At 37.4% G+C, this 23070-nt stretch overlaps 1 protein-coding gene across 1 annotated transcript in view; it reads right to left on the reverse strand.

Annotated features, from left to right (window-relative positions):
- Positions 1-23070, reverse strand: part of AGMO (alkylglycerol monooxygenase) — a 123523-nt gene that overhangs the window by 43140 nt on the left and 57313 nt on the right. The window contains exons 7-13 of the mRNA XM_075269898.1: positions 9333-9399; positions 8692-8757; positions 6639-6718; positions 3729-3863; positions 2443-2559; positions 2247-2329; positions 564-669 (exon numbers count right to left, since the gene is read on the reverse strand). Of these exons, the coding sequence (XP_075125999.1) occupies positions 564-669; positions 2247-2329; positions 2443-2559; positions 3729-3863; positions 6639-6718; positions 8692-8757; positions 9333-9399 (654 nt within the window). The remainder of the gene's footprint in view (positions 1-563; positions 670-2246; positions 2330-2442; positions 2560-3728; positions 3864-6638; positions 6719-8691; positions 8758-9332; positions 9400-23070) is intronic.

Consider the following 23070-nt stretch of genomic DNA (forward strand, 5'->3'; position numbering starts at 1 on the left):
ATCCCATGCAACTCAGAATTTATTCCACATACGTCTCAAAACAATTGCTTTCCCCTTTATAGCTTGCTCTGCATTCATATGACACTTCATAAACTTCTTCAAGCTCCATCTTGAAAACCACTATCCCTATACCTGGTAAGCGCTGGAACACCTAAGAAATCGATGGTGGAGATCAGACTGGTTTATGAAGTGCAAGATTTCTGGAGCGGATCTGTGTAGTGGAAACCAAGAGCAGACTATAGCCGAGGCTCAGCGAGCATAAACATGCCATAAATAGGGGATAGAAATGGGTCAAAGCAAGCCAAACACTGCACAAAAACACACACACGACTAATGCGCCCGGGTAGGGGGATATATTATCCCAGGAAGGGAGGGAAACCACAACGACAACCATGATGAAATCGCTGATGTAAAGTATGAACGTAACCTGCAAGATGCTAACAATAAACTTGCTACGGAAAAAAAAAAAACACAAAAAGACACAAAAATACTCCTATAAAAAAAATTCAAAAATTAATTTAGAACGTTAAATGGTAAAAACAAAAAGAAAAAATCAATGTTACCTCGCATATATGTGTCAGATTGGGAATATTGGTCGTCAGGTAGCCTGATTTTTGAAGCAGTAAGAAAACGGAACAGCGGAGGACTTCCAAAATGGCGGCTTTGGGTCTATAAAAATACAAATAAAATAGTGAATTATTTATCATTATTATTATTATTATTATTATTATTATTTATTTATTTATTTATTATTATCATTATTATTTATTATCATTATTATTTATTATTATTATTATTAATTATAATTATTATTATTTATTTATTTTTTATTATCATTATTGTTATTATTATTATTATTATTATTATTTATTATCATTATTTATTATTATTATTATTATTATTATTATTATTATTATTATTATTATTATTTAATGATTTAAAAAAATATATATATTTTCATAAATGGGTTGACCAAAAATCAAGTCTCTGATCACTGGGGGTATCAAGGTAAAGAGGACCTTCACCAATTCCAAACCCCCAGTAGCCAATTCTGGCACAATTGGAATTTTTTTCTCTAGCCCCCACCGTTCCTGAGCAATCAGCGTTGTTATTTTAGAACAATTAGGCTCTCTATTATCCTAGTATGGAGCAGATAGTCTGGGAACCTCCCACTTGACAGTTGTGAGCCCAACTGTACTGAAACTAACAGCACTGATTTTTCAGGAATGGCGGGGGCTAAAGAATCATTCCAACATTCCAACCGAAACAGAATCGGTGAAGCGCCACCTGCTGATGGATGCAGAATTGGAGTCAGTGGAGGTGGTGAAAGATCCTCGTTAATGGGGACTCCGAAGTTCTAGGATTATAATTTTTGAGGCGATCAGATACCGATCACCAATCTTGTTGGACAACCCATTTGATGCCAAGCTTTGCATGACGAGAAATTTTTCTAAAATTCTTTTTGTATTCATTTTTCTTGGTCTACATAGAAATCTGCCCCGGCCTTGTGATCGGACCGGTGCCCGGGCCGTGACAACACCCATCTCTGGTGACTGTAACGTGCCATCACCTGTGTGTCCATCACATGGCCAGGGCAGAGATCTGTTCTAAGCTTCATCCACCCCAAGTTTTGGAGAGGACTTTCACCCACAATGAAGCACTTTCCATACATGGGTAAGACTATATTGACGCGCCATTTTTGTTGTGCCCATGTTTTCCATGAACCCCTAGTGCTCCATAGGGTCCTTGGGCATAGGTTTGAGTGTTATGATAAACTGGACTGAGATGCAATACCAGATATGGCCTGCCAACCATAGTGGTGCTGTTTCTGCGGGGGAAAATTCATAACAGGTTAAATCATATCTACAAAGGACTGGACTTCTCCTTTAATTTGAGTCCAGCGGATAGGTCACGATCACCTTGTTTTCTCCTTGTGAATCGTTACTTCTGTTGCCGAAATTGCAGTTTTTCTCAATATGCAAATTTAGAGCAATGTGGGCGTCGCTGTGACTCCAAACAGATAAGTGGCAACACCCACATTGCGTCAAAGAGCTCGTTCGCACGTTGACAAAAACAGCGATATCTCGGCAATGGAGGGAGCGGTTCCCAAGGGGAAAACACTGTTGGATTCAGCAGACCCTATCCTATATATTGGTGGGGTTGGGTTGATATTCTGGGGTATGGTGACACACTCCCTTTAAGAACAACCTACTGTATCATGGAACTGAGAGTAACGACACGCTTACTTGTTCTCCAGAAGAAATCCCAGAGATGTTAAAGTCAGGAGAATGTAGAGAATCCTCACAAGGATCACAATTGGCGCTAGCTCCTGTAAGAAAGGGAAAAAGGTATTGCTTAACCCCGTAATGACCAGCGTGTGCGGGCATCCATGAGCGGGCACTCGGTATATTTGCACATTCTGTACATAACAGCTCTACTTACAGATTTGGCTTCGAACATGTGCTGATAGACGCCAAGGAGGAGAATAAAATGGCTGGCCGAATACAACTGCAGGAATACGGAGAGTCCGGGGTCGTAGGGTTTTTCATCTCCAGTAACCTGCAAAGATCCAAATGTATAATAGGTAAGGCTGAGTGCACATCTGCCTTGGCGTCTCTGTTTGTTGTGTCCTGCACACCCAATTTTTCATCTGCCATTTTTTCATTAAACACCAAACACCCATTGGATCCCATTACAGTCCATGGGATCATTTGATATTGTTTCCTCTATCGTAGTGGTCCACATGGTCCTCCGACAGACCAGAACAACAGATGATGGCAGTAGTGAGTCGGTGTATGAAATAGTGAACCTCATGGACCCCCAGAATACTACAGAATGTTGGTCTTACCGATGCAAATGGGATGACAAGCATGGAAGACCAATGGGATGGTGAAACACCAGCTGTTGGCGTGCACAGGTTCACCAAATATCAAGTCTCTCAGATTACCTGCACCACTGAGGAAACCAACTGAGAAGAAACTGGACTATAAAGACGTGAAGAATCGGGTGTGGAGAACCGGAACCTGGTGGGCGGACAATGGGGTCCAGCTAGTGGAAATGGCCTCAATGGCGTCTAGCCGAAGGAAACGGAAGATTCCCCCTGCACCAGCCAGGTGGATGAAGACTGGTCATGAGCAATTCCTTGCACCAATGGGGACCCTGGGGTGCATAACATCAACTGGACAGGGAGTGATGGATACCGCAAGGATGCCCAAAAGAGGTGACGGAAGATGAGAATAGCGGTTTATTTTGCTACATCTCCCCTGAAGATAATGATTTTGCTTTTGGGTTGAGGGTGATGAACCTCCAGTTTGGGTCTAATCTCGTCTGATCCAAACCAATTCACTCATCTTTACAGTTTATAGGGAGTCTGTCAGCAGGGATGAGCTGTCTTGCTGCTGCTGTGCCTGAGTGACAGGACTTGGCAGAGATGTCCCTGAGTTCTCACAGTTGCTCCGGGATTTGTACTACTGCACATGTGCAGTACACCCGCTCATTGCACTTCTGTAGACTGGAGGGGCGTAATACATGTGCACGAATTATGGTGTTTCCATTATGGTGTCACACTCACATAGCCATGGCAAGGTGGCCAATCATAACACCAGGAGGACTGCTCATTAGCATAAAGTTATCTCTGCAATGTCGGATCAGATTGGGAAATGAAAATGCCATAACATTCACTCTGGGGAATTAAACTACCCCAAATCCAGAGGCAAAAATCCTCCTACCTTTGGAAGTTCCTCCGGAAGTCCAAGCCGAGGTTTCCCTGGTCCCCATCCTGGTCCTTTAAATATGACAGACAGTTTGTTGCAGAAACCAGGAGTGCTCCAGAAGGTTCTCCAAATGTAGACACAATGCTGCAACTACAATACAAAAATAACACATTACTCTACGTGTCTGATGGCAAGTACTGGAAACAGTCAGCAATCTGGATGTGACATTACACTGATAGCTCAGCGGAGCTCCTTATAATGCAAGTGGAGTGCCTGGTGCAAAGAGGTCACTTCTCACAATGTGAACGAGATACCACTGAACTAGCAGGGAAGACGTGAAGAGTTCAGCTCTGAAGCACACAGGATCGTAAATGCAGCTCTGGAGTGTAATACATGATATAACTCAGGATCAGCGCAGGATAAGTAATGTAATGTATGTACACAGTGACTGTACCAGCAGAATAGTGAGCGCAGCTCTGGAGTATAATACAGGATAAGTAATGTAATGTATGTACACAGTGACTGCACCAGCAGAATAGTGAGTGCAGCTCTGGAGTATAATACAGGATAAGTAATGTAATGTATGTACACAGTGACTACACCAGCAGAATAGTGAGCGCAGCTCTGGAGTATAATACAGGATAAGTAATGTAATGTATGTACACAGTGACTGCACCAGCAGAATAGTGAGCGCAGCTCTGGAGTATAATACAGGATAAGTAATGTAATGTATGTACACAGTGACTGCACCAGCAGAATAGTGAGCGCAGCTCTGGAGTATAATACAGGATAAGTAATGTAATGTATGTACACAGTGACTGTACCAGCAGAATACTGAGCGCAGCTCTGGAGTATAATTAATGTTTTTCCAAAGAGACTCATTTTTGTTAGATTATTTTTATGTCTTTTATTACTCGTGAAACTTTTTAATCCTTTTAATTCCTTATAAAAATACATTTTTGTTTTGAAATCATCTAAAAGTAAAGAGAAATCTAAAATTTCCGGCCAATCGATGTTTATAAACACCGGTCGGATCAGCAGGCGTCGCAGTTCATCACATTCCCGGTGGTAAATGAGGCGTCTTACAAGGCAGTGAGTAAGTATTTCATCCAGAGCTGTAATCAACAAGCGAGGTGATGAATAGACACAAACTGGAACTCATCTGAGAGCCCAATTAGGATGGGCCGTGGCGTTATATACACAGAGCGGTAAGTGAAGATTATAAACAAGCAGAGGAGTTATTGATTAATGGCTTTCTGATCGGGCCAGGGGATTGTTGGAGACGAGGACTCCGCTGCTGCTCTTATACTGAAGGTCATTGCCAAATTGGGGTCAAAAAGACATCCAGTACATGTAACTGATACTGGGCACTCTAGGGACGTGCAGATCCTTAATGGACCTCTGAAGGTGGTCACGGGATCACAACAAAAAGCAAATGCTAATATACTATATACAGTATACGGTGAGATCAGGTAGGCGGAGGGATTTATCATGAATCAGTCGCCAAATATTGGCTACAACATAGCCGAGCATTCCGGAATATATCACTTGACTTTTGAAGTTTTTGATTTTTCAGCCCCTTACCCTGTCCTGCCTTACACAGACAAGCCATTGATTTCATTGAGGACTGTGCAATACTTCATTTTATCAGTGGTGGCGCTGCAGGATAATTGAACACATGCTATCAGGTTCTTCTACAAGTCCATTTTTAGTTTATTTCATGGTTGGACATGTCCTGATATTTGTGTCTCGAGCAAACTAGACTTTCAAGACAACATGGTTTTGCAATATTTTGTCACAGAGTGATATGCTACATATGTCTCTATGTGGCCATCCAGTGGTCGTGCTGTGAATGGCAACCTGTCAAAGGTTTGGCCAGCATATTGTGATATTGTAATGGATTCGTTTTATGAGAAATTCCAAATTTTGAAGATCATCGAATAACTTCATTATCGGTGAGGGGAAGGATCCGACCGTTAGAACCTACACCCACCCCAAAAATATGAATCCAGTTCAGTGTGTGCCAAAGATAGCTGAGTACAAGGTGCCTGCTTGACCTGCTGCTCCATTAGGACGTGGGAGCTGGACCCCCATTCTTGGAATCGGTGGAGATCCTAGTGATCAGATGAGATCCTCGTGATCGGACCCCCATGATCATGAAGTTATTACTATCTTATTGATAGGGGATAACTTCTAAACTTGGTACAAAGTACATGGTACTTTTATTAGGGTTGAGCGATTGGGATCGGAAAAAATCAGATTCCGATCAGCAATCGAGTAAATTTCACGATCGCGATCGGAATTCCGATCCCGATCTTTTCCAGCGGGATCGAGGTCGGAGGTTATCTCAAGATTGGCTCAACCCTATCCATGTATATATCATGAATAGGGTTGAGCGCTCGGGAGAGATCGGATCACGATCGGTGATCGAGCAAATTTCACGATCACGATCAGCTGGAAAATGTTCTGAAATTGGATTTTAAAATCGATCCTGAAATCTTAAGATCGGCTCAACCCTAATTTAAGTCCTTATAGGGGTTGCCTCAAATTTGAAGTTCATTGATTAATCTAATGATCAGTGATGGGGTGGAGGGTTCGTTGAAACCTACACCAATCAAAACCAATTAGTCCAGTCCAGTGTGTGCTAAGATAGCCGAGTAGAGAATGAATGGCGTTGGAGGGCGCCTGCTTGATCTGCTGCTCCATTAGGACGTGAGAACTCGACCCCCGTTCTTGGGATCGGTGAAGATCCTAGTGATCGGACCCCCATGATCATTACTATTCTATTGATAGGGGATAACTTCTAAACTTATCCAAATTTGAGCTAATTTAGGGAATTGTCCAAAGAGAATACTCCCACTAGCTGGTAAGCGAAAACCTACAACAACATGCAAAAACATACAGTACTGAGTGTCAAAAAATTACCTGAACATCAAAGGGATGAAACGTGTTTATGGGATGGGTCAGACCGTACACCACTTTCTCTTTTTCCGGCACAAAAGTCCCTTAAAAAGCAGAAAATCATAAATCACGTCGACTAATAATACACAAAGATCCAGGTAATTAATTTTCCCTTCCGGATAATTTATCGACATAATTTGCCGGCTTTCTCCTGACACTGTGTTGCTGTTGTTAAGTCAACAAATGCGTATAATTAGCTCCTTTACATGTATTTATAGATGGCGTAATCTATCACTTGTATATATCATTTCATGCTGCTGATTGCAGAGCAGTCAGTCAGGAGCCAGAAGATCATTCTGCAGCCCGAGCCAAGGATCCTAATCCAGCAAAGCTTAACAAATGCAGGGTGTTCGGAGCTGGAATATTGATGAGATCTTACGTGAGCAATCATCTATAATTACACCAAGGGCTCCCAGGCAAAACGGCTATGATGTGGAGCAAGGAGATGGGAAATGCATTGAAAAAAATGTAAAAAAAAAAAAAAAACATTTTTAAATATTTTTGAATTTTTTTTTTAATAAAAATTAAAAATTAAAAGTAGAATATGACGAACAATTTTTTTTAAAAAAATTGGCAACATTTTTTGTTTTCTATCTCTCGCTTTACGTTTGACGTTTGATGGCTTATGCCGGAGAGGTCTTTAAAGGACCTTTGATGACATCATCACAGGTCCTTTAATTTTAATAATGTTTAGGTAAAAAAAAAAAAAAGTCCTATGGCCGCCGCCCGCTCCGAAAGTGCTGCCTCATCTTGCCTCATTAGAGGTGCGGCCCTGTGATGCCATTAAGAAGTAAAGCTTCTCACTTTCTTTCTTACTAAGAAAGTAAGAAAGAAAGTGAGAAGCTTTACTTCTTAATGGCATCACAGGGCCGCACCTCTAATGAGGCAAGATGAGGCAGCACTTTCGGAGCGGGCGGCGGCCATAGGACTTTTTTTTTTTTACCTAAACATTATTAAAATTAAAGGACCTGTGATGATGTCATCAAAGGTCCTTTAAAGATTTGCAATTCAGAATCTATCCAGGACCTAGATAGTTGCCGAATTGAAAATCAGCTAAAGGACCTGTGATGACATCACAGCAGGTCCTTTCATTTTAATAATGTTTAGGTAAAAAAAAGTCCCATGGCTGCCGCGCCCTCCGAAAGTGCCGCCTGAAGCGGCTGCCTCACCTCGCCTCGTTTTGATTATCTGCCTCAAGCAGCAGTGGGGCTAGGTTCACCACTGCGGCATCAACATTGGCAACTCTGCATTCACACAGAGTAACGCCAGGTGTCATTTGTTTTTTTTGTTTTTTTTGTTTTTTTTAATTCAAGTTTTATTTGGTATTTTACAAGTTATACAAAAAACAAAGAGATTGAAGAGCAGTGACTGAAATCTTATTCCACAGACAATCAAGAACTAGAATGTAAATTAAGCAAGTAAAATAAACGCTATATAGTGCAAAGTACAAATATAAATAAAGAGCAATCTACCTATTAAATGGTAATTTTGTATCCACAAGACTAATCAACATATGAATTATACCAGGCGTAATGACGGCCGTAAATGACTGACGTCTTTTCCTATAGAACTCTATGTAAATGTTTTATGACGGCCGTAAAAGACACACAAATTACACACAAATGACGCCTGGCGTTACTCTGTGTGAATGCAGCCTAAAAAAGTTTTTGTGAAATGGAAGAGTAAAAAAAAAGTGGCACAATTACTTTTTTGATTCCCATTTTACAGCGTTTACTTCATATTACACTGCATGTGCTATTATTATACTGCAGGTTCGGGGGTTTTTAAAAAATTTTTTTATATTTTACTACTTTCAAAAAGTTACAAAAAGTTAGCCAAAATAATTACCATTTTTCTTCCAGTTGATGGATTGTATTAAGACTTAGGTAGTGGCTTTATCAGGATTGGTTTACTTGAGGTACATATAACTTTTTTTGATAATTTTTACATACATTTTTAGGGGGGGGTGAAATGGCCAAATACCTGATAACGAAACCAAGTACGAATCTGGACTCACCGAATATCCTGTCCCAGATGATGAGCGTGCCGCCATAGTTAGAATCTATGCAGTATGGATTTCTTCCTGCAAATACATTATCATAGAGTAATGAAGGGACCTTTGCATAAAAACTCAATAAGTACCGTAATGGGGTCACCATTATCTCTACTACATGTCAGGGGGACACTAGTATGGATAGATCCAGACATGGAATCACCCAACAGGGGTGCAAGTTGTTCCCACCAATGCTGCCGTACACTCCGACCACTTACGTGGACTTCATGTTGATGGCCTAGAGTCATAGCTGAGGCTCCAGGACATCAAAGGGGTCTTTGGACTTCTTCAGGCTCCAGGGTTCAAGTGTGACTGCACCTCAGGGCCCACTATAGCTACCTTACATCAATGTAAGTGACCATGTTAAAAAAGTAAAGTGCTATTGTAAAAACAAAAAAATGGTGCATTTGCTTCTCTAGAGTTAGATTCCAGACAGCGGGGTGGGAAACTGAAATCTTAGATGCCTTCTAATGTTCAATACTTGGTTCTTGTGAGTTCCTAGTAGACACATTGACGTCATCAAATCAGCATGGGGGCTCTTTTCTTGTTCTTGCCCAGGGGCCACCCATGACCCACCTATGATAGATATAATGCAAGGAACCTACCATGATGGACTCTATGATGACTCGGTGTGTTGAGGATCAGCTCCAGGGGACCCAAAGTGTTTATAAACTATATGGAAGGAGACAAATGTTATCACAAGGATCATTACTTTGGACGGCCCGAAAAATAGCAAGAACATGAAGTGACCAATTGTTTTCAAAATCTATATTAACCCCTTTAGGCTTCTTGTGCACTTTAATCATAATTTTTTTTTTTTGCTGAGAAAAACAGGTTTTATTACTATGTTTTTGCTTGTTGTCATGTTTTCTGTGTGTTTTCTTGTTTTTTGGGGAGGGGAGAGAGTTATTTGTTTGTTGTTTTTCCCTTTGAAAAATTCTATGGTAAGATTCCATATTTAGGGAGTTCTGCCTATTGAAATAAAAACTCCAAGAAATAAAAAAAAATAAAAAAATAATAAAAATAATAATTTACATAATTTAGGATGAACTAAATTATCATTGAATAACCTGTAACCACCATTAAAAAAATAGGGAAAAAACAGGGACTGTGAAAAGTAATAAAAAACCCAAAACTGACCAGTTTAATCCCTCCCCCCCTAAGTCTCTCTGCTCCCAGCAGGTGCTTGTTGGTGCAGCGGGGATATGATCTTACCCCCACGTCCCTACCGCAGCCAATACCTATCCTCAGAAGTGAGGGGCACAAGACTGGTCAGGCCAATGGTTGGTCGTTGACTATACAGCCAAATAAACACAAGCAAGGAGTCCTGGAGCAGAATGGGATTAAACTGGCAAATTTTGGGATTTCTTGCTTTTTTTTTTTTTTTTTTTAAGTATGTTTTTGTAGAATTGGATGGAAATCCACTCAAACACAGGGGGAACATACAGACCCCTTGCAGATGTTGTTCCAGGCAGGATTTGAACCCAGGACTCCAGCGCTGCAAGGCCAAAATGTTACCCCGAGATGTTTTCTTGCTATTTTATAACAATCTCGGCCCTGGACCAATTTTTTAAACATCTCCCAAATACCCCTGTATGGGTGCAGACCATGCTGATCTTTAGAATGCAGCCCAAATTCTGTTTGGCTTCGCTACATTCCAGGATTCCTGCCATGGCCGTGATTTTTTTCTATGGATGCAAATTTTAGGGATATTATTTTTGGGATGGATCATTTTTATCATGTAAATAAAATGCTGTTATGTTTTTCAATAAAAAACAACTTTGCATAAAATTTGCAGGTTGCAAGAAATAAGCGGAGAGATGAATATTTTTGTTTCATTGTTTCTTTTTGTTACACTTTATATGACTTAAACATTGAGTTCTAACTTACCTTAATTCTTACTCCAGTGCACTAATATCCATCCATATATAATACACAGGCAGCTCTTACAGTATGTATATAAAATTCTGATATTTGAGCTTAAACTTGTTGGAATTGTCCAAATATTACACTTGGGGAAGGAGATGTTATAGGATGTAGAATGAGGGAGAAGTTACGCTCCAGAAAACCCTGAAAGATGGCGGCCGACCATATTTATACAGATGGAGCCAGTGGCCGTATTTGTAAAGTAAAGTCTCAGTAGGGGGCAGAGGCAAGCAAAACCAACAAGAGGGATTACTGCTTGTTTCCTTAGTCTCGCAAAATGCAAACCTTAAGATTCAGTCCTGATTTATTCTGTTTTTCTACCTGATGAGGCCGTGTTCTACTTCATTGAGCACATTACACAACCATAGCCGAATGTCCAAACTACAGTGTACAATGAAAATATCTGATGATTGGAGATAAAACAATCTTAGCAAGTCAGCCATGTTAGGAAAATATGGAGATCCAGAGGAGGGAAACTACAGAGCCGCCAGATCAGAAAAAAACACTTCAGCCTGAAATATACCGCAATGCTGATGTGTAACCGATAAATGAGAAGCATAAAAGTAACTTTGCTATTTCCTAAAAAATCTACAGCATGCAATGGCTTATCCTCTCAGATATTATATATACTATATACTACTACAATATACTATTACTGCCACTATAGAAGTATATAACTATTATAATACTGCTCCTATGTACAAGAATATAACTACTATAATACTGCTCCTATGTACAAGAATATAACTACTATAATACTACTCCTATGTACAAGAATATAACTACTATAATACTGCTCCTATGTACAAGAATATAACTACTATAATACTACCTCCTATGTACAAGAATATAACTACTATAATACTGCTCCTATGTACAAGAATATAACTACTATAATACTACCTCCTATGTACAAGAATATAACTACTATAATACTACTCCTATGTAAAAAGAATATAACTACTATAATACTACCCCCTATGTACAAGAATATAACTACTATAATACTGCTCCTATGTACAAGAATATAACTACTATAATACTACTCCTATGTACAAGAATATAACTACTATAATACTGCTCCTATGTACAAGAATATAACTACTATAATACTGCTCCTATGTACAAGAATATAACTACTATAATACTGCTCCTATGTACAAGAATATAACTACTATAATACTACTCCTATGTACAAGAATATAACTACTATAATACTACTCCTATGTACAAGAATATAACTACTATAATACTGCTCCTATGTACAAGAATATAACTACTATAATACTACCTCCTATGTACAAGAATATAACTACTATAATACTACTCCTATGTACAAGAATATAACTACTATAATACTGCTCCTATGTACAAGAATATAACTACTATAATACTGCTCCTATGTACAAGAATATAACTACTATAATACTACTCCTATGTACAGTACAAGAATATAATTACTATAATACTACTCCTATATACAAGAATATAACTACTATAATACCACTCCTATGTACAAGAAGATAACTACTATAATACTGCTCCTATGTACAAGAATATAACTACTATAATACTACTCCTATGTACAAGAATATAACTACTATAATACTACTCCTATGTACAAGAATATAACTACTATAATACTGCTCCTATGTACAAGAATATAACTACTATAATACTGCTCCTATGTACAAGAATATAACTACTATAATACTACCTCCTATGTACAAGAATATAACTACTATAATACTGCTCCTATGTACAAGAATATAACTACTATAATACTACTCCAATGTACAAGAATATAACTACTATAATACTACTCCTATGTACAAGAATATAACTACTATAATACTACCTCCTATGTACAAGAATATAACTACTATAATACTACCTCCTATGTACAAGAATATAACTACTATAATACTACTCCTATGTACAAGAATATAACTACTATAATACTGCTCCTATGTACAAGAATATAACTACTATAATACTACCTCCTATGTACAAGAATATAACTACTATAATACTGCTCCTATGTACAAGAATATAACTACTATAATACTGCTCCTATGTACAAGAATATAACTACTATAATACTACTCCTATGTACAAGAATATAACTACTATAATACCACTCCTATGTACAAGAAGATAACTACTATAATACTGCTCCTATGTACAAGAATATAACTACTATAATACTACTCCTATGTACAAGAATATAACTACTATAATACTACTCCTATGTACAAGAATATAACTACTATAATACTACTCCTATGTACAAGAATATAACTACTATAATACTACTCCTATGTGCAAGAATATAACTACTATAATACTACTTCTATGTACAAGAATATAACTACTATAATACTACTCCTATGTACAAGAATATAACTACTATAATACTGCTCCTATGTACAAGAATATAACTACTATAATACTGCTCCTATGTACAAGAATATAACTACTATAATACTACTCCTATGTACAGTACAAGAATATAATTACTATAATACTACTCCTATATACAAGAATATAACTACTATAATACTACTCCTATGTACAAGAATATAACTACTATAATACTACTCCTATGTACAAGAATATAACTACTATAATACTACTCCTATGTTCAAGAATATAACTACTATAATACTACTCCTATGTACAAGAATATAACTACTATAATACTACTCCTATGTTCAAGAATATAACTACTATAATACTACTCCTATGTACAAGAATATAACTACTATAATACTACTCCTATGTACAAGAATATAACTACTATAATACTACTCCTATGTTCAAGAATATAACTACTATAATACTACTCCTATGTACAAGAATATAACTACTATAATACTACTCCTATGTACAAGAATATAACTACTATAATACTACTCCTATGTTCAAGAATATAACTACTATAATACTGCTCCTATGTACAAGAATATAACTACTATAATACTACTCCTATGTACAAGAATATAACTACTATAATACTACTCCTATGTTCAAGAATATAACTACTATAATACTACTCCTATGTACAAGAATATAACTACTATAATACTACCTCCTATGTACAAGAATATAACTACTATAATACTACTGCTATGTACAAGAATATAACTACTATAATACTACTCCTATGTACAAGAATATAACTACTATAATACTGCCCCTAAGTACAAGAATATAACTACTATAATACTGCCCCCTATGTACAAGAATATAACTACTATAATACTACTCCTATGTACAAGAATATAACTACTATAATACTACTCCTATTTACAAGAATATAACTACTATAATACTAGTCCTATGTACAAGAATATAACTACTATAATACTGCTCCTATGTACAGGAATATAACTACTATAATACTACTCCTATGTACAAGAATATAACTACTATAATACTACTCCTATGTACAAGAATATAACTACTATAATACTGCTCCTATGTACAAGAATATAACTACTATAATACTGCTCCTATGTACAAGAATATAACTACTATAATACTACCTCCTATGTACAAGAATATAACTACTATAATACTACCTCCTATGTACAAGAATATAACTACTATAATACTGCTCCTATGTACAAGAATATAACTACTATAATACTACTCCAATGTACAAGAATATAACTACTATAATACTTCTCCTATGTACAAGAATATAACTACTATAATACTACCTCCTATGTACAAGAATATAACTACTATAATACTACCTCCTATGTACAAGAATATAACTACTATAATACTACTCCTATGTACAAGAATATAACTACTATAATACTGCTCCTATGTACAAGAATATAACTACTATAATACTACCTCCTATGTACAAGAATATAACTACTATAATACTACCTCCTATGTACAAGAATATAACTACTATAATACTACCTCCTATGTACAAGAATATAACTACTATAATACTACCTCCTATGTACAAGAATATAACTACTATAATACTGCTCCTATGTACAAGAATATAACTACTATAATACTACCTCCTATGTACAAGAATATAACAAGAATATATACCTGGCCAAACTGCAACCAACCAAGAACCCAGCCCGTCCTCTGCAGGACAGCTCATTACAAGGTTTACACACTGAAGATGAAATCACTAACTATCAGTAGTTGGAACATACAAGGGCTGAACGCCTCAGCCTTTGGATCTAAACCAAAAGATCCAGACTTCATAGACAGACTAAAAAACATAGACATTCAAATCCTCCTAGAGACATGGACCCGGGCAGATGACGAGTCCCTAACACCCATGGGCTACAAGGAACTCTCAGTGCCCGCCCAGAAAAATAAGACCGCCAAACATGGCCGCCACTCAGGAGGCATACTAATATGGTACAAGGAGGAGCTCAAAGAACACGTAAAAGCTACCAAACGTGGAACTAATCACATATGGATAAAAATGAGCAGCTCCATCCTCAGCGGCCAGCAGGACATCTATCTCTGTGCAGTATATATGCCCCCACCAGGGTCCCCCTACCACCACCCCGACACTTACGAGGTCCTATAAAGGGAAGCTGTCCACTTCCAACCCAAAGGCAGAGTACTAATATGCGGAGACCTGAATGCAAGGACAGGCACAGAGTTAGACTACCTGCCCCCTGACGATAACCCACATACGCACGGTAGTGAGATCCACCACCCAGAACCCACACAGACAAGAAGAAACAGCCAAGACAGAATTGTCAACAAGAGTGGGAGACAACTGCTGAACATGTGCCGAAGCCTAGGACTGTACATAATAAACGGACGTACCACAGGCGATCCCAGAGGACGCTTCACACTAAACTCTCAAGTGGGCAACAGCGTGGTGGACTATGCCATTACAGACGCAGACCTGTCAGACATTGAAGACTTCACAATCGCACCTGACTCCCATCTATCAGACCACAACCAGATCCTACTATACATGAGAACCAGGAACAAAACACCCATACATGAGCCCCAACAGTCCGGCCTCTACAACCTACCAAGACATTTCAAATGGGCCAACCAACAGGCCATAGAATATAGCAACGCAACCAACCGACCCGAAATCAAGACGCTGCTCACAAACTTCCATACAAACACCTATCAGCCAGACCAACAGGGAGTCACCAGAGCTGTGAAGGATCTCAAGTACATCCTACAGACCACAGCAGAACTAGCAGGCCTGAAACAAACCAAACCAATAAGACAAACCAACAAACAGTCCCACAAATGGTTCGACAGCGACTGCAGAGCACTACGCCATACCCTAAGAACAGCCTCCAACCAAAAACACAGGGACCCCAACAACAAGGAGGTGAGGGAAGCCTACAGCAATCTATGCAAGCAATACAAGGGCACCCTCAGAGAGAAGAAACAGAGATACCTCTCCCACAAAATAGAGCAACTAGAGGACTCCCTCCAGGACAGCTCATTCTGGGAGACCTGGCACCACATGGGCACAAAGCCCAAGAAAAACTCTCTCCACATCCAAAATGGCAATATCTGGCTCAACTACTTCAGAGGTCTCTACAAAAACATCCCAGAAGAAGAACTAACTCCAGAACAGCAACAGATAATCACCAAACTGAGGGACATGGAGAAAGTCATCAAAGACTTCCAGAACCCTCTGGACTCGCCAATCACCATAAAAGATATACAGGAAAGAATTGCCGTGCTGAAAGGCAAAAAGGCCAGTGGCCCTGACGGCATCCTACCAGAGATGATCAAATACAGCCCTCCAGCAATACACGCGGCACTGGCAAAGCTATTCACCCTCGTGCTCAATGCTGGACACTTCCCCGAAGACTGGAACAAAGGGCTCATAACCCCCATCTACAAGAATGGGGACCAATATGACCCCAACAACTACAGAGGGATCTGCGTCAGCAGCACGCTAGGGAAACTGTTCAACAGCATCATCAATAACAGAATCCTCACCTTCCTCACACAACACGGGGTCCTCAGCAAGAGCCAAGCAGGGTTCATGCCAAACCACCGCACCACAGAGCATATCTACACCCTGCACAGCCTCATCAAGACGCACGTCCACAACACCAGAAGAGGCAAGATATTCGCCTGCTTCGTGGACTTTAAGAAGGCGTTTGATTCAGTATGGCACCCAGGCCTACTTCTAAAACTCCTAGAGAGTGGAATAGGAGAAAGAACGTACAACGTCATCAAGAGCTCCTACACCGGAAACCAGTGCAGTGTGAAGGTGAATGGGAAAAGGACAGCATACTTCCAACAGGCCCGAGGGGTCAGACAAGGCTGTAGCCTGAGCCCAACGCTCTTCAACATCTATATCAATGAACTGGCTACAGCCCTGGAGGCCTCACCAACCCCAGGCCTCACCCTGAACAACCGAGAGGTGAAGTTCCTGCTGTATGCCGATGACCTCCTACTCCTGGCCCCCACCGAGAAAGACCTCCAAGAAAGCCTGTCAGTGCTGGAAAAATTCAGCACCACATGAGCCCTACCCATCAACCAGAAGAAGACCAAAATCATGGTATTTCAGAAGAAGGGCCAAAATAAAGCCTCCACCACCCCACAATTCACACTGAATGGCTCCACACTGGAGAAAACCAACAGCTACACCTACCTGGGGCTGGAGCTCAGCCAATCAGGAAGCTTCAAAGCAGCAATAGAAACCCTGAAAGCAAAAGCCTGCAGAACCTTCTACGCCATCAGAAGACAACTGTACCACCTCAAACCACCGGTGAGGGTCTGGATGAAGATATTTGATGCAGTCATCTCCCCGATCCTTCTCTATGGCAGTGAGGTTTGGGGCCCAGCCACCTACCCAGACCAGTTAAAGTGGGATTCCAGCCCAAAAGAGAACTTCCACCTGGAGTTCTGCAAATACCTGCTCCATGTCCATCGCAACACCACCAACATAGCCTGCAGGGCAGAGCTAGGCAGACTCCCCCTATGGCTCACCATACAGAAGAGGGCGATAGCTTTCCAGGCACACATCCAGGTGAGCAAGCCCGACTCCTAACACCACCAAGCATGGCTAAGCCACCTGAGCAAACCAGACATTCAACAACCAAACAGCAGCCAACCACCAAACCAAAAACTCCAACAGATGATAACCAAGGCCGAAATAAAGGCGACCACAGAGGCAAATAGAGAGCGGTACATTGAAGAATGGAAAAACAAAATAAATAACTCCAAGAAACTCACCGTGTACCAATCCCTACAAAGGGACTACACCATGGCCACCTACCTGGAGAGAATACGCCACCCCAAACACAGACAGACCCTGAGCCGGTACAGACTGAGCGCCCACAACCTAGAGATAGAGACGGGGCGATACAGACAGACGTACAAGCCACGGGAGGACAGACTGTGCCAGCACTGTGACCAGGGGGCCCTAGAAGACGAGACCCATTCCCTGCTACACTGCACCAAATACTCAGCTGTGAGGGCCGTCTACCACCAAAGACTCTCTGCCCACATCCCAGACTTCATATCTGCAGACGAGAAGAGGAAACTCTACATCCTACTGGGAGAAGAAGAGGCCACTGTGGAGATCGCTGCCCAATATGTGTCTAGCTGTCACCAAACAAGAGAAAGATGAGACTCCACGGACTGTTATATTTATCCCAATACACCCGCCCCACCCCCACCTCCCCGTATAGCAGTCACCAACGAAGAGGAAGACGAGACTCCACGGACTGTTATACCCCAAACCAACCGCCCCGCCCCACCCCACCTCCAACCCCCCCCATATAGCAGTCACCAACAAAGAGGAAGATGAGACTCCATGGACTGTTATAACCCAACCCCCCCCCCCCCAGAATATAACTACTATAATACTACCTCCTATGTACAAGAATATAACTACTATAATACTGCTCCTATGTACAAGAATATAACTACTATAATACTACTCCTATGTACAAGAATATAACTACTATAATACTACTCCTATGTACAAGAATATAACTACTATAATACTACTCCTATGTTCAATAATATAACTACTATAATACTACTCCTATGTACAAGAATATAACTACTATAATACTACCTCCTATGTACAAGAATATAACTACTATAATACTGCTCCTATGTACAAGAATATAACTACTATAATACTACCTCCTATGTACAAGAATATAACTACTATAATACTACTCCTATGTACAAGAATATAACTACTATAATACTACTCCTATGTACAAGAATATAACTACTATAATACAACTCCTATGTACAAGAATATAACTACTATAATACTACCTCCTATGTACAAGAAAATAACTACTATAATACAACTCCTATGTACAAGAATATAACTACTATAATACTACTCCTATGTACAAGAATATAACTACTATAATACTGCTCCTATGTACAAGAATATAACTACTATAATACTACTCCTATGTACAAGAATATAACTACTATAATACTGCTCCTATGTACAAGAATATAACTACTATAATACTGCCCCTATGTACAAGAATATAACTACTATAATACTACCTCCTATGTACAAGAATATAACTACTATAATACTACTCCTATGTACAAGAATATAACTACTATAATACTACTCTATGTACAAGAATATAACTACTATAATACTACTCCTATGTACAAGAATATAACTACTATAATACTACTCCTATGTACAAGAATATAACTACTATAATACTACCTCCTATGTACAAGAATATAACTACTATAATACTACTCCTATGTACAAGAATATAACTACTATAATACTGCCCCTATGTACAAGAATATAACTACTATAATACTACCTCCTATGTACAAGAATATAACTACTATAATACTACTCCTATGTACAAGAATATAACTACTATAATACTACCTCCTATGTACAAGAATATAACTACTATAATACTACTCCTATGTACAAGAATATAACTACTATAATACTACTCCTATGTACAAGAATATAACTACTATAATACTGCCCCTATGTACAAGAATATAACTACTATAATACTACTCCTATGTACAAGAATATAACTACTATAATACTACTCCTATGTACAAGAATATAACTACTATAATACTGTTCTTATGTACAAGAATATAACTACTATAATACTGCCCCTATGTACAAGAATATAACTACTATAATACTACTCCTATGTACAAGAATATAACTACTATAATACTACTCCTATGTACAAGAATATAACTACTATAATACTGTTCTTATGTACAAGAATATAACTACTATAATACTGCTCCTATGTACAAGAATATAACTACTATAATACTACCTCCTATGTACAAGAATATAACTACTATAATACTACTCCTATGTACAACAATATAACTACTATAATACTGCTCCTATGTACAAGAATATAACTACTATAATACTACCTCCTATGTACAAGAATATAACTACTATAATACTACTCCTATGTACAAGAATATAACTACTATAATACTACTCCTATGTACAAGAATATAACTACTATAATACTGCTCTTATGTACAAGAATATAACTACTATAATACTGCTCCTATGTACAAGAATATAACTACTATAATACTGCTCCTATGTACAAGAATATAACTACTATAATACTACCTCCTATGTACAAGAATATAACTACTATAATACTGCTCCTATGTACAAGAATATAACTACTATAATACTACTCCTATGTACAAGAATATAACTACTATAATACTGCTCCTATGTACAAGAATATAACTACTATAATACTACCTCCTATGTACAAGAATATAACTACTATAATACTGCTCTTATGTAAGAGAATATAACTACTATAATACTACTCCTATGTACAAGAATATAACTACTATAATACTACTCCTATATACAAGAATATAACTACTATAATACTGCTCTTATGTACAAGAATATAACTACTATAATACTACTCCTATGTACAAGAATATAACTACTATAATACTGATCCTATGTACAAGAATATAACTACTATAATACTACTCCTATTTACAAGAATATAACTACTATAATACTGCTCCTATGTACAAGAATATAACTACTATAATACTGCTCCTATGTACAAGAATATAACTACTATAATACTACTCCTATGTACAAGAATATAACTACTATAATACTACTCCTATGTACAAGAATATAACTACTATAATACTACTCCTATGTACAAGAATATAACTACTATAATACTACTCCTATGTACAAGAATATAACTACTATAATACTACTCTATGTACAAGAATATAACTACTATAATACTACTCCTATGTACAAGAATATAACTACTATAATACTACCTCCTATGTACAAGAATATAACTACTATAATACTGCTCTTATGTACAAGAATATAACTACTATAATACTACTCCTATGTACAAGAATATAACTACTATAATACTGCTCCTATGTACAAGAATATAACTACTATAATACTACTCCTATGTACAAGAATATAACTACTATAATATTACTCCTATGTACAAGAATATAACTACTATAATACTGCTCTTATGTACAAGAATATAACTACTATAATACTACTCCTATGTACAAGAATATAACTACTATAATACTGCTCTTATGTACAAGAATATAACTACTATAATACTACTCCTATATACAAGAATATAACTACTATAATACTACTCCTATGTACAAGAATATAACTACTATAATACTACTCCTATGTACAAGAATATAACTACTATAATACTACTCCTATATACAAGAATATAACTACTATAATACTACTCCTATGTACAAGAATATAACTACTATAATACTACCTCCTATGTACAAGAAAATAACTACTATAATACTACTCCTATGTACAAGAATATAACTACTATAATACTACTCCTATGTACAAGAATATAACTACTATAATACTGCTCCTATGTACAAGAATATAACTACTATAATACTGCCCCTATGTACAAGAATATAACTACTATAATACTACCTCCTATGTACAAGAATATAACTACTATAATACTACTCCTATGTACAAGAATATAACTACTATAATACTACTCTATGTACAAGAATATAACTACTATAATACTACTCCTATGTACAAGAATATAACTACTATAATACTACTCCTATGTACAAGAATATAACTACTATAATACTACCTCCTATGTACAAGAATATAACTACTATAATACTACTCCTATGTACAAGAATATAACTACTATAATACTACCTCCTATGTACAAGAATATAACTACTATAATACTGCTCTTATGTACAAGAATATAACTACTATAATACTACTCCTATGTACAAGAATATAACTACTATAATACTGCTCCTATGTACAAGAATATAACTACTATAATACTACTCCTATGTACAAGAATATAACTACTATAATATTACTCCTATGTACAAGAATATAACTACTATAATACTGCTCTTATGTACAAGAATATAACTACTATAATACTACTCCTATGTACAAGAATATAACTACTATAATACTGCTCTTATGTACAAGAATATAACTACTATAATACTACTCCTATATACAAGAATATAACTACTATAATACTACTCCTATGTACAAGAATATAACTACTATAATACTACTCCTATGTACAAGAATATAACTACTATAATACTACTCCTATATACAAGAATATAACTACTATAATACTACTCCTATGTACAAGAATATAACTACTATAATACTACCTCCTATGTACAAGAAAATAACTACTATAATACTACTCCTATGTACAAGAATATAACTACTATAATACTACTCCTATGTACAAGAATATAACTACTATAATACTGCTCCTATGTACAAGAATATAACTACTATAATACTGCCCCTATGTACAAGAATATAACTACTATAATACTACCTCCTATGTACAAGAATATAACTACTATAATACTACTCCTATGTACAAGAATATAACTACTATAATACTACTCTATGTACAAGAATATAACTACTATAATACTACTCCTATGTACAAGAATATAACTACTATAATACTACTCCTATGTACAAGAATATAACTACTATAATACTACCTCCTATGTACAAGAATATAACTACTATAATACTACTCCTATGTACAAGAATATAACTACTATAATACTGCCCCTATGTACAAGAATATAACTACTATAATACTACCTCCTATGTACAAGAATATAACTACTATAATACTACTCCTATGTACAAGAATATAACTACTATAATACTACCTCCTATGTACAAGAATATAACTACTATAATACTACTCCTATGTACAAGAATATAACTACTATAATACTACTCCTATGTACAAGAATATAACTACTATAATACTGCCCCTATGTACAAGAATATAACTACTATAATACTACTCCTATGTACAAGAATATAACTACTAT

This window comes from Leptodactylus fuscus, chromosome 4 (genome assembly GCF_031893055.1).
Source record: "Leptodactylus fuscus isolate aLepFus1 chromosome 4, aLepFus1.hap2, whole genome shotgun sequence".
NCBI classification, from domain to species: domain Eukaryota; kingdom Metazoa; phylum Chordata; class Amphibia; order Anura; family Leptodactylidae; genus Leptodactylus; species Leptodactylus fuscus.